Below are 14,661 nucleotides of genomic sequence, written 5' to 3'. Positions count from 1 at the left end.
TTCTTTCCATCCAGAAATACTCAACTCATTCATTCATTGAGCCTTCCCTTTATTCAACATCTATTTATTATATACCTATTATGTGCTAGGCTTCCCTGGTGGCTCAGCTGGTAAAGAATCTGCCTGCAATATAGGAGACCTGGGCTTGATCCCTGGGTTGGGAAAATCCCCTGGAGAAGGGAATGACAAGTATTCTCCAGTATTCTGGCCTAGAGAATTCCATGGGCTACACAGTCCATGGGATAGCAAAGAGTCGGACACGACTGAGCAACTTTGACTTTGACTTTCACTTATGTGCCAGGCAGTTAGCTAGGTGATGAAGATATGACCTTATCCCTACAGAACTTATAGTCTAAGAGTTGGATCAGCTAACATTTTCTGCAAAGGGCCAGATGAGAAATATAGATTTTGTGCTCTGCTGTACTCTGATGTAATGTGAAAGCAGCCACAGACAATATGTAAATAAATGGGTGTGACTGTGTTCTAATAAAACTATATTCACAAAAGCAGTTCACAGCTGGATTTGGCTTGCAGGCTGTCATTTGCCCACCTCTGGTCTAAAGCAACACCATCCACTATAGCTTCTTGACACAATGGAAATGTTCTGTGTCTGCATTGACCAATATGGTAGCTACTGGCCACATGTGGCTATTGAACATTTGAAGTGTGGCTAGTATGACAATGCAACCAATAGTTTTAATTAATTTAGATATATATCAGCCACATGTAGCTAATGACAATACTATTAGATATCTCAGGCTCAGAGGCTCATAAGAAGGTGGAGAGGATAGTTGGGATACATACAAGTAAGCAGACATTTAAAAACTGTCCCTTCCCCTTTGGAGTAAACTGCCCAACCCGTGTGCAAATTCATCCAATTATGCCTTGTTTTGTGTCGTTCATTTTGTTTTATTTCTTTCTTTCTCTCTCTTTTCAGTAAATGAATGGCTCCTCAAGTAGGGAACCAAGCCAAGAAGAATTCCACCTCAGTGAAATGCTACGACTGTGAATTGATGTAACCTGAAATGTCCCTCTTCTTTCTTCTCTCTCCTTCCCTCCTTCAAGCTTCATTCACTCTTTGGATTGGCCCTTCCTTCATGAAAAGTGTCTGCAAAACCTTGGCAGAGGAGTACATCTCTTACACACACTCACAAACACACACACATGCAAATATATCTACATACAAACACACTCACACAGCACCCAAGATGGGAAGTCAAGTTTCAGAAACAAAAGCCTCATTCATTAAAGGTTTTAGAAGAAAATAACCAACTAACCTGAGTACAATTTTGATACTGTTTTCTGGAACAAGTAAATCTACCCAATGACACTTTTCAGTCTTTGTACATACAAAATTCTTCTGAGAGAGAGGAGAAAACACAGCTCTGACAGCATCAAGTGGACTTTGTTCTTTGCATCAAATGATCTTGGATAGTGTCCTAAGATCCTTTAAGGGTGCTGGTAACAGATGAGCCAGGATAAAGTTAGCCAACGATGCATTTCTAGATTATGATTCTTCCATTTACTCAGCAACTCAAAAAGAAAAAGGACAGATATTGAAGAGATACACATTGTGTATGTGTGTGTGTGTGTGTGTGTGTGTGTGTATATATATACACATATATATGTGTGTGTGTATATATATATATATATTTCACCACAGACTATTAAAAAATTGAATTATTGCTTCTTTTTGTCATATATCTATACTAGGATTTGCCAAGTTCAGATTTATCCATTGCTGTTTCTTGTTTTCCAAAGGTCATACATTGTGTTTGGTTATTGTTAAAAGCTCAATAAATGTGTTTAACAAGTTAATTTCATTTTTCTTGCTTTGATCTATTCTCCTTCCTTACAGGCTAAGCTCTGTCTTCATACAACTGCATTCTTGCTTTTACTTATTCCTTCATCTATGTTTTATTAATTTGCAGACAGTTTTTTACTGAATTTGTGGCAATCAGGAATGCATTTGATAAGCTAAGCATAATTTTAATTCCACTCCATGGCTTGATCATGCATAGGAGGTGAGCTTCATCCTGAGATAGCAGGCAACAGATTTCCTGCATTTCAAAACTTCTACCCCCATGCCAATGATGCCCCCTTGAAGGAATGCACTTTGCCTTGTAAATTCTTGGGTAAGGGGTGTCTTTTCTCTCCAGGTGCAACTGGATCTCACAAAGTACAAATGAATGCCTTTCTTTTCTTGTTTATAATGGTCACTCACTGTGTTTGGTTACTGTCAAGAAATCAATAAATGTGTTTAACAAGTTGCTCAGTACCCCTGTCTGAGTTTATTGAAGAGGACAACGTTCTTTGCTGAAGCCTCTGAGTCCTGCTGGGTCCACAAGCAATTGTATTATGGCCAGCAGGGCAGCTGAAGCTGCCAGAACAGCCCATCTGTTTATATTCCTAGAGCCAGATAATTAATACCCTGTTGAGAAAGCATATAGGTTTAGCTGCTGGAAAGGAAGACTTGGATGTTCATCCAGAGGCCAAATTAAAAATAACTTTCATCTCTTATTTCTGTTATAGCTTCCAGAAAGTGGGAAAACACAAGCATGCATAGTCTGTGTACATGGGAACATTTACAAATATGTCAAAAACTTCAGCCAGGTAGCTAGGTTCATTGACGAGGGGAAAAAAAAAAATCTGTCATATATTTCATATTTAAAATAATACACTTAATTGGATTTTTTAAACATTTTACACCAAAATGATGATGGATTTAACCATGATGACATGTGACCCTGTATCTAAGCATCACTTTTTGCATAAAACCAGATCTTCCTGAAAATATTTAGGGTGGGCAAATGGTAGTCTTTCTCTGTATGGCTTGCTGCCTTCACTCTGAGTCAAAATATTCTTTAAACTGCAATGAAAAGGAGTGATATATTGTATCAGCCAGGCCTAACTTCAAATCTTTAGTGTACCATTTGCCTACTTGCTATGTGTGATCCTAGGCAGGTTGCTACTTCTCTGATCTGTTAATTGGAGATCCCAATAATTGCTTCTGTGAATTAAGAGGCCTTAAATGCTACATAGCTGATTAAAGCAACTCATAAAATACCTGCAATGATTGTTATATAAATAGTGCCTATAGAGCATGTGTGTGGCCTACCAATTATAGGTTTTTCTGTACCATACTTTCCCCAGGGAGGGGTTAGCACCAATCACAAAAGGACACCAAGTTAATACCAAATGACAGCAATAGATACCCAGCATTCAGCACATAGGTAAGTACATATAATCTGTTGGGGAAAAAAGGAAAGAGTATCAGTGAGAAAGGAAGATAAGAGGCTGAGTTTCTAGGCCTTGTTCTGTTACCAGCATCTTCTGTGACTTTGGACAAGTCAACTGCCCTCCCTGGAAGAATGTTCTTGTACATAAGTGATTTGGATACAGTGATCTCTCACAGACTTTCTATTATTCCTTCACTCTTGTCTCTTATTCAGTTATCAGTACAAAGAGGAAAAAGGGAAATCAGGTTGTCATCCCTTGGGGGTCCCTTGGCACAAGCAGAGTTTCACTCTGGCCAAACAGAACTCAAAATGGAGTGAACTAGCCTGTCTCCCACATCTTAAGCCCATCCAAAAATGCCCTTTCTCCCACTCACTGGATTTTCCAAACTATGAAATGAAAATTGGAGTACTTTGCCTTCAAACCAGATAGAAGTAATAAAGATTAGCTAGATTTATACCACTTTAAAAACTGAAAAAGAAGAAGAATTTTAAAAAGCACCAAAAGCCCCCGACAGTTGGCTTGATAAAGTCATCAAGGAATAAAAATGCATTTTTCATTTTCAGTCCATGGTGCTTAGGAAGGTCAGGCAGTGATGCTGCTGTGCTCTTCGGGTGTGAAGGCCAGCTGGTTTTCCCCAGTAAGCCACAGGCTTACAGGGACATTCCTTTCACCTCAGAAGTTGGACACAACTGAGCAACTAACATTTTCACCTTCACTCCTTCTGAGGAAGATAATTAAACACTTCAGGAAAATAAATGTTGAAACCCAATTCCCTCCTTAACAAATAGCAGAGGGAGGTAAATATACACAGAAGAGAACTCTGGGCAAAATGTAGGAGAAAAATAATTGTTAGTGTGGAGATCCACAGTTCCCCTCTCAAGAACATGTTTTGCAGTTTCCAAGACCATTTAAGGACTTGTTTCCACTTCCGTCAGTAGCAGTTTGGTTTCCATGGTGATGTCAGAACAACCACAACTCACTGCACAATATGTTTTGAAATGTAACGGTCATTTGGTGTTTGGACAGGAGTTCAGTCCTCAGGCATGGTCCATAGCCACCTGCACCACGCCAAAATGTCTGATTGAGGAAAATCAATTAACATGAAAACACCTTTAGGGGAGTCCTTATTCACCCTACAGGACCCCAGAGCAGTTTTAGGCTCTCTGGAACGTGAAAACTGGGGAACTGTGATAGTTCACAAAAGTATCCCAGTTCTTTTGTTCCAGAAAGCCTAAGAGAAGGATTGCTAGAAGCAGAAACTCACATTCCCATCATTCACCAGTTAGCACAATTGACCATAAGTCAAGAACTACCAAGACCCAGCCAAGGAAACATATTAATAAAATCTACCATGGATCACACATTTCCTGTGGGTTAAGTCTTAATGCTTAGCAATTGATAAATATCATCTCATTTCACACAGCAATCTGCAAGGTAATCACCACTGTTACTTTGCAAATGCAGAAACTTTTCATACTGTTCATGGGGTTCTCAAAGCAAAAATACTGAAGTGGTTTTCCATTCCCTTCTCCAGTGGACCATGTTTTGTCAGAACTCTCCACCATGACCTGTCTGTCTTGGGTGGCCCTACATGTCATGGCTCATAGTTTCATTGAGCTAGACAAAGCTGTGATCCGTGTGAATGTGACTGGTGATGGAAGTAAAGTCCAATGCTGAAAGAACAATATTACATAGGAGCCTGGAATGTTAGGTCCATGAATCAAGGCAAATTGGAAATGGTCAAACAGGAGATGACAAGAGTGAACATCAACATTTTAGGAATCAGTGATCTAAAATGGACTGAAATAGGGGAATTTAATTCAAATGACCATTGTATCTACTACTGTGACTAAGAATCCCTTAGAATAAATGGACTAGCACTCATAGTCAACAAGAGTCCAAAATGCAGCACTAGATTGCAGTCTCAAAGACGCCAGAATTATTTCTGTTCATTTCAAAGCAAACCATTCAATAACACAGTAATCCAGGGCTATGTCCCAACTACTAATGCTAAAGAAGCTGAAGTTGAATGATTCTGTGATGACCTACAAGACCTTCTACAACTAACATTTAAAAAAATGATGTCCTCTTCATCATAGGGGACTGGAATGCAAAAATCAATAGATATCTGGAGTAACAGGCAAATTTGGCTAGGAGTACAAAATGAAGCAGGTCAAAGGCTAACAGAGTGTTGCCAAGACAATGCACTGGTTATAGCAAACACCCTCTTCCAATAACAGAAGACATGACTGTACACATGGACGTCACCAGATGATCAATACTGAAATCAGATTGATTATATTCTTTGCAGTCAAAAATGGAGAAGCTTTATACAGTCAGTAAAAATAAGACTAGGATCTGACTGTGGCTCAGATCATGAACTCCTTATTGACAAATCCAGACTTAAATTGAAGAAAGTAGGGAAAACCACTAGACCATTCAGGTACAACCTAAATCAAACCCCTTAATGATTATACAGTGGAAATGACAAATATATTCAAGGAACTAGATGTGATAGACAAAGTGCCTGAAGAATTGTGGATGGAAGTTCATGACATTGCACAGGAAGTGGTGATAAAAACCACCCCCAAGAAAAAGAAATGCAAAAAGGGAAAATGGTTGTCTGAGGAGGCCTTACATATAGCTGAGAAAAGAAGAGACATTAAAGACAAAGGAAAAAGGAAAGATAAATCCATCTGTATGCAGAGTTCCAAAGAATAGCAAGCAGAGTTAAGAAAGCCTTCCTCAGTGATCAGTGCAAAGAAATATAGAAAAACAATAGAATGGGAAAGACTAAAGATCTCTTCAAGAAAATTAGAGATACCAAGGGAACGTTTCTTTCAAAGATGGGCACAATAAAGGACATAATGGTATGAACCTAATATAAGCAGAAGATATTAAGAAGAGATGACAAGAATACATGGAAGAACTATACACAAAAGATCTTAATGACCCAAATAACCATGATGATGTGATCACTCACCTAAAGCCAGACATCTTGGAATGTGAAGTCAAGTGGGCCTTAGGAAGCATCACTATTAGCAAAGCTAGTAGAGGTGATGGAATTCCAGCTGAGCTACTTCAAGTCCTAAAAGATAATGCTGTGAAAGTGCTGCACTCAATATGCCAGAAAATATGGAAAACTCAGCAGTGGCCACAGGACTGGAAAAGGTCAGTTTTTGTTCCAATCCCAAAGAAAGGCAATGCCAGAGAATGTTCAAACGACTGTTCAGTTGCACTTATCTCATATGTTAGCTGAGTAATGCTCAGAATTCTCCAATATAGGCTTCAATAGTATGTGATTTAAGAACTTCCAGATGTTCAATCTGGATTTATAAAAGGCAGAGGATTAGGACTGGGAGACCACTTTCTCCCCCACAAATTCATCAAAAGATCATTTGAATGCTGAGCAACACCCACAAAACAACTTCTGAGCACTGCTAGAGGACACCAGAAAGGCAGCCCAATCCCTTTGAAAGGAGGTAGGGCAAAATATTATATATGAAAACAGAGACAAATTTAGGTATGGAGACCCGTCCTGAGTAGGGAGTTGTGAAGGAGGAGAAGTTCCCACACAGTAGGAAACCCTGTCATAGGCGTGTCTCTGGGGAGCTTTGAAATCTCAGAGGGCAACATAACTGGGAGAAAGAAAAAAAACACCAAAGACTATGTTCCTAACTGCAACTACTAGCAGAGAAGTGTCACAGATGCTCGTGTCTGCCAGCAGTGAGTGGGAGCTGGGCAGGGAGGCATGGGCTGTGTCATTGGCCCTTAGAGTAAGAACTTGGATTGAATGCCCTAAGGACAATCTGAGGGAGCTAATGTGAGATAGCAATCCAAACCATGGGATGCCAGAAAGACCAAACAAACAAACAAACAAAACTTCTGCTGCAAATGGAACAAAGGATTGAGTGATACCAAAGGAGTATAAGCCCACTGCCATATAGGACCCTCCCTCCTCAATGGCAGAGAGGCAGGTGTTCAACAGCCAGAGCCACAAGGCAAGGGGCTGCTGCAATCTCATCCCCAGAGACTACATCTACCACTAAATTGTCAGCAGGTTCCCAGTTGCTAACCATGTCCCTCTGGGATCCTGGACGGTTCACATTGCCAGGAGTGTCACAGCCTGAGATCAGCTCCCTAGAGGAGACACATGGCACACCTGGGAAACCAAGCAGTTGGGACCAGGGAGATCATAAAATGCAAGCTTCACCTGGGATAATACTCACCTAGCACCTGGTTACCTGAGGTGCTTGGACCTGTGAAGGGCACAAAACACACAGCCCTTCAGGGTTTGCGCCCTTACCAAGCACCTGAGAACCTGAGCAGCACAGACCTGGAAAGTGCATGAAATTCAGCGTCCACATGACACTGTGTACTTTCAGAGCACCCTGGAGCCTGAGAAGTGTGGACCTGGGAATTACATGCCACCTTGGTCTGTGGTAAACCCAGTGTGGCCCATGCATGGTGAGCATTCCTCACACATGCCAGTGATATTTGTTTGTAGTGTCTCTCCCCCACAGCACAACTGAACGAGTGATCTTAAATAAATGACCACATTTGCCCCATTGTGTCAGGGTGGAAATTAGACACTGAAGAGACCTGAAAACAGAGGAAGCCAAAATAAACAAAGATGGGGGAACTGCTCTGGAAGTGACAGGTACAAGAGATTAAAATCCTTCAGTTAATGCTGAGATTGTGCATTTGAGGGGCAACCATAGACCTTGAGAACAAGTAGTAACACGAATAAGGGACTATGTGTCACTGAACTGACCCCACACTGGGCACAACAGATCTAGAGAAATTTCCAGATATATTTTTACTATTATTACTTTTTAATTTTAATGAGTTCTTTATTCCTCCATTAACTTTCATTTTTATAACCTACCTTTCAAAAATACTATTAAAAGCAATTCCATATACATATTTTTTTATTTTTGTGATCGATTTTGTTTTGTATTTTTTATATTGCATTTTTGAGATTTTAACATCTATTATAGATTTTTAATCTTTGCTTTTTGGTATTTGTTATAAATTTTGTGCCTTTAAGAATCTAATATTCAGTATCCATTTTCACTTAGGGATTTGGTTACTGGCTTGATTACTCTGACCTTTTGACTTTCCCTTTTCTCTTCCAGGTCACCTCTATCTCTTTCCTCCCTCTTCTCTTCTAAATATAACTCTGTGAATCTCTCTGGGTGCTGCTAGCTGTGGAGAATTCTTTCACAATTAACCTAGTGTTTTTATATTCTGTGCTATATGGATGGAGAAGTCTTGAGGCTACTGTAAGGAAAGTACCAAAAGCCAGAGACAGGAGGCTTAACTCCAGAACTTTAGAAGATCAGGGAAATCCTAGCTCAAGGGAACATTAATAGACAAGCATTCACCCAAGAGTCTCCATACCAGCATTGAAACCAGGCTCCACTCAAGAGCCAGTAAGTTCCAGTGGAAGACACGCCATGCTAATTCTCCAGCAAAACAGGAACACAACTTTGAACATTAAAAGACAGGCTGCCCAAAGCTGTGCCAAACCTATAGACACCCCAGAACTCACTACTGGACACTTCACTGCACTTCAGAGAGAAGAGATACAGGTCCACCCACCAGAATACAGATGAAAGCTCCCCCAACCAGGAAATCTTGACAAGTTCACTAGTCCAACTCCATCCACAGGGAACAGACTCCACAATTAAGAGTAAGCCTGAACTTCCAGCCTGCAGAAAACACACCACAAACACAGCAATCTAAACAAAATGAAAAGGAAGAGAAATATTCAGCAGGTTAAAAAACATGAGAAAACCCCTCCAAACCAAACAACAGAGGAGGAAATAGGGAGTCTACCTGGAAAATAATTCAGAATAATGATAGTAAAAATTATCTAGGTTGCTTCCATGTCCTGGCTATTATAAACAGTGCTGCAATGAACATTGGGGTACACGTGTCTCTTTCCCTTCTGGTTTCCTCAGTGTGTATGCCCAGCAGTGGGATTGCTGGATCATAAGGCAGTTCTATTTCCAGTTTTTTAAGGAATCTCCACACTGATCTCCATAGTGGCTGTACTAGTTTGCATTCCCACCAACAGTGTAAGAGGGTTCCCTTTTCTCCACACCATCTCCAACATTTATTATTTGTAGACTTTTGGATGGCAGCCATTCTGACTGGTGTGAAATGGTACCTCCTAGATGTCCATCAGCAGATGAATGGATAAGAAAGCTGTGGTACATATACACAATGGAGTATTACTCAGCCATTAAAAAGAATACATTTGAATCAGTTCTAATGAGGTGGATGAAACTGGAGCCTGTTATACATAGTGAAGTAAGCCAGAAGGAAAAACACCAATACAGTATACTAACGCATATATATGGAATTTAGAAAGATGATAACAATAACCCGGTGTACGAGACAGCAAAAGAGACACTGATGTATGGAACAGTCTTATGGACTCTGTGGGAGAGGGAGAGGGTGGGAAGATTTGGGAGAACGGCATTGAAACATGTAAAATATCATGTATGAAATGAGATGCCAGTCCAGGTTCAATGCACAATACTGGATGCTTGGGGCTAGTGCACTGGGACGACCCAGAGGGATGGTATGGGGAGGGAGGAGGGAGGAGGGTTCAGGATGGGGAGCACATGTATACCTGTGATGGATTCATTTTGATATTTGGCAAAACAAATACAATTATGTAAAGTTTAAAAATAAAATAAAATTTAAAAAATTATCTAAAATCTTGAAAACAAATGGAGTTACAGATAAATAGACTAGAGATAAGGATTGAGAAAATGTAAGAAATGTTTAACAAGGACATAGAAGAAATAAAGAGAATGAACAATGTAATAACCAATTAAAAGCACTTTGGAGGGAACCAACAGTAGAATAACTGAGGCAGAAGAGAGGATAAATGAGGTGGAAGATAGAATGATGGAAATAAATGAAGCAGAGAGGAAAAACATAAAAAGAATTAAAAGAAATGGGGACAACTTCAGAGATCTCTGGGACAATGTTAAACACTCTGACATTTGAATCATAGGTGTCATAGAAAAAGCAGACAAAAAGAAAAGGCATGAGAAAATAGTGTAAGAGGTAATAGTTAAAAACTTCCCTAAAATGGGAAAAGAAATAGCCACCTAAGTGCAAGAATCACAGAGAATCCTGAATAGGATAAATCCAAGGTGAAACAACCCAAGGCACATATTAATCAAACTTAAAAAAATTAAACACAAAGAGAAAATATTAAGAGCAGCAAGGGAGAAGCAATAAATAAATACAATGGGATTCCTATAAAGATAAAAGCTGATCTTTCAATAAAAACTCTTCAGTCCTGAAGGGAATGGCAGGACATGAATAAAGTGATGGAAGAGAAAAAACCTACAACCAAGATTACTCTACCCAGCAAGGATCTCATTCACATGAGGGAGAAATCAAAAGCTTTATAGACAAGCAAGAGCTGAGAGAATTCAGCACCACCAAACCAGCTCCTCAACGAATGCTAAAGTATTTTCTCTAGACAGGAAACACAGAAAAGGTTTATAAAATAAACAAAAAATGAAAAAGTAAATGGTAATGGGATCATACTTATGAATAATTGCCTTAAATTTAAATGGGTTAAATGCCCCAACCAAAAGACAAAGACTGGCCAAATGGATACAAAAATAAGACCCCTATATATGCTGTCTACAAGAGACCCACCTGAAACCTTAGGGACACATACAGACTGAAAGTGAGGGGCTGGAAAAACATATTTCATGCAAATGAAGACCAAAAGAGAGCAGGAGTAGCAATACTCATATCAGATAAAATAGACTTTGAGATAAAGACCATGGTAAGAGACAAAGAAGAACACTACATAATGATCATAGGATCAAGTCAAGAAGAAGATATAACAATTATAAATATATATGCATCCAACATAAGAGCACCTCAATACATAAGGCAAATGCTAACAGGTGTGAAAAGGAAAATTAACACTAACACACAATAATAGTGGGGGACTTTAATATCTCACTCACACCTATGGACAGATCTACCAAACAGAAAATTAGCAAGGAAACACAGCTTTAAATGATACAATGGACCAGTTAGACCTAATTGATATCTATAGGACATTTCACCCCCCAAACAATAAATTTCACCTATTTCTCAAGTGCTCATGGAACATTCTCCAGGATAGATCACATCCTGGGCCACAGATATAGACTTGGTAAATTTTTAAAAATCAACATCAATTCAAGCATCTTTTCAACTACAGGGGAAAATAGCTATTAAAAACTCAAGCATATGGAGGCTAAACAACACATGGAAGAAATCAAAAAGGAAATCAAAATACGTGTGAGTGAGTGAGCGAGTGAAAGATTCTCAGTCATGTCTGACTCTTTGTGACCCTCAAGGACTGGGGCCTGCCAGGCTCCTCTGTCCATGGAATTCTTCAGGCCAGAATACTGAAGTGTGTTGCCATTCCCTTCTCCAGGGGATCTGCCCAACTCAGGGATTGAACCCAGGTCTCTCATATTGCAGGCAGATGGTAAATATACTGTCTGAGCCTCAAGGGATAGAAACAAATGGAAATGAAAACACAAAAACCCCAAACATATGGGATTCAGTAAAAGCAGGGCAAAGAATGAGCTTCATAGCAATACAAGCCTACCTCAGGAAACAAGAGAAACATCAAATAAACAACCCAAGTTTACACCTACAGCAACTAGAAAAAGAAGAACAAAAGAACTCCAAGGTTAGTAGAAGGCAAGTAATCATTAACACCAGAGCAGAATAAATGAAAAAAAAAAAGAGGAGGAAACAAAGCAAAGATCAACAAAACTAAAAACTGGTTCTTTGAGAAGATAAACAGTCAAACTGTTAGCCAGATTCATCAAGGAAAAAAAAAAATTTCTTAGAAAACTGTAACAGCAGTTATATGCCAATAATTTGACAACTTGGAAAAATGGAGAATTTCTTAGAAAAGTATAAGCTTCCTGGTTCAAAACTGAACCAGGGTGCTCGCTTCGGCAGCACATATACTAAAATTGGAACGATACAGAGAAGATTAGCATGGCCCCTGCGCAAGGATGACACGCAAATTCATCAAGCGTTCCATAAAAAAAAAAAAAAAAAAACTGAACCAGGAAGAAATAGAACATCTTAATAGACCCATCACAAGCACAGAAATCGAAATGGTAGTAAAAAAATCTTCCGACAAACATAAACCCAGGGCCACATGGCTTCACAGGTAAATTCTACCAAAAATTTAGCAAAGAGCTAACACCTATTCTACTCAAAGTTTTCCAGAAAATTCCAGAGGAAGGTAAACTTCAAAACTCATTCTATAAGGCCAACATCACCCTAATTTCAACCAGACAAAGATGCCACAAAAAAAGAAAACTACAGAAGACGGTGGAGGAATAGGACAGGGAGACTATTTTATCCCCCACAAATTCATCAAAAGAACATTTGAACGCTGAGTAAATTCCACAAAACAACTTCTGAATGCTGGCAGAGGACATCAGGCATCCAGAAAAGTAGCCCATTGTTTTCAAAAGGAGGTAGGAAAAATATAAAAGATAAAAAGAAAGACAAAAGATGTAGGGATGGAGATCCGTCCTGGGAAGGGAGTCTTACAAAAGAGAGGTTTCCAAACACCAGGAAACACTCTCACTGGCAAGTCTATGGCAAGCCTTGGAACCACAAAGGACAACATAGCCCAGAGGAAAAATAATTAAATAATTAAACCCCACAGATTACATGCCCAACAGTAACTCCCAGCGGAGAGCAGTGCAGATGCCCACATCCGTTACTAGCAAGCAGGGGCTAGGCAGGGAAGTGAGGGCTGCATTGCTTAGAGTAAGGACTGGGCCAGAATTCCCCAAGGACAATCTGAGGGAACTAACTTGAGATAGCAAATCAGACTGTGGGATAGCTACTCCGCAAAAAGCCCTAACCTAAGACACCTCCAGGCCCACTCACAGAACAAACGACTGAGCAGAGCTAGCTGGCTGTGGACTGGCCCATCCCCCTCCAGAGACAGGTAGGCGAATGCAGCCAGAGCCGGAAGGGGGCAATCACGGCCCCAGAAAGGCATCATCTACCAAACTGCAAGTAGACTTTGTTGCTATCCAAGACTTCTTGGGATTCTGGATGGTAAACATCTGCCTGAGAAGGTGTGCCAGTTGTACACCCAGAAAATGGAGCAGCAGGGACGGGGGAGGTGATAAGTCGCAATGACCATGCTCACCAAAGACCTGGTCACCTGAGCTGCTTGGACCTGGAAGGGCACAAAACGCAGGGCCAACCAAGTCTGCACCTCTGAGGAGTACCCGAATACCTGAACCTAAGCAGCTTAGACATGGGAAGTGCATACAACCCAGGGCTGGCCTCAGACAGTTCCCTGCAGAGCAACCTAGAGCCTAAGCAGTGTAGACAGGGAAAGCACACACGCCATAAGCGGGGGCAAAGCCAGTGTGCCAAGACACTGTGAGCACACGCCAGTGTTATTTGTTGGCAGCGTCCCTCCCTCCCCACAGCACGACTGATCAAGTGAGCCTAAAAAAGTATCCACCACCGCCCCCTTGTGGCAGGGTGGAAATTAGACACGGAAGAGACCAGCAAACAGAAGAAGCTAAAACAGGGAACCGCGTTGGAAGTGACAGGTGCAATAGATTAAAACCCTATAGTTAGCACCAACTATATAAGAAGGGGCCTATAGATCTTGAGAATTATAAGCCGGATCAAAGAACTATCTGAAAATGAACTGACCCCACACTGTCCACAACACCAGAGAAAGTCCTAGATATATTTTTACTATTATCATACTTTAACTAAAAAAAATTTTTTTAAGTCCTCTATTACTCCTTTAATTCTCATTTTCATAATCTCCTATTACTTTGCAAAAAAAACAAAGAGAGATAGAGACCCTATTTTTTAAATCAAACTTCATATATATATATATATATATATATAATAATTTTGTGACCTTTTTTTCTTTAATATTGTATTTTTGAGACTGCAAACTCTACTCTAGATTTTTAATCTTTGCTTTTTGGTATTTGTTATCAATTTTGTATCTTTAAGAACCCAATCTTCAGTACCCATTTTTACTTTGGAGCGAAATTACTGGCTTGACTGCTCTCTCCCTCTTTGGACTCTCCTTTTTCTCCACCAGGTCGCCTCTATCTTCTCCCTCCCCCTTCTCTTCTCTACCCAACTCTGTGAATCTCTTTGTGTGTTCCAGACTATGGAGAACACTTAAGGAACTGATTACTGGCTGGATCTGTCTCTCTCCTTTTGATTCCCCCATTTATCTTCCTGAACACCTCTGTCTCCTTCCTCCCTCTTCTCTTCTCTGTATAACTAACTCTGTGAACATATCTGAGTGGTCCAGACTGTGGAGCGCACATAAGGAAGTGATTACTGGCTAGCTTGCTCTCT

The 14,661-nt window shown here is 40.1% G+C and overlaps 1 protein-coding gene and 1 non-coding gene across 2 annotated transcripts in view; both read left to right on the top strand.

The window, feature by feature from the left end:
* Positions 1 to 2,271, top strand: part of CA10 (carbonic anhydrase 10) — an 843,529-nt gene extending 841,258 nt beyond the window's left edge. The window contains exon 9 of the mRNA XM_061389988.1: positions 938 to 2,271. Coding sequence (XP_061245972.1) covers positions 938 to 960 — 23 coding nt within the window. The 3' untranslated portion in view covers positions 961 to 2,271. The remainder of the gene's footprint in view (positions 1 to 937) is intronic.
* Positions 2,272 to 12,233: 9,962 nt separating this feature from the next.
* On the top strand, positions 12,234 to 12,340 carry LOC133233081 (U6 spliceosomal RNA). The gene has a single exon (XR_009731564.1). It is a non-coding gene; the product is annotated as a U6 spliceosomal RNA (small nuclear RNA).
* Positions 12,341 to 14,661: the final 2,321 nt, after the last annotated feature.

Source organism: Bos javanicus, chromosome 19, assembly GCF_032452875.1.
Source record: "Bos javanicus breed banteng chromosome 19, ARS-OSU_banteng_1.0, whole genome shotgun sequence".
NCBI lineage: Eukaryota > Metazoa > Chordata > Mammalia > Artiodactyla > Bovidae > Bos > Bos javanicus.
This window is presented reverse-complemented; position numbering and strand designations above follow the sequence as displayed.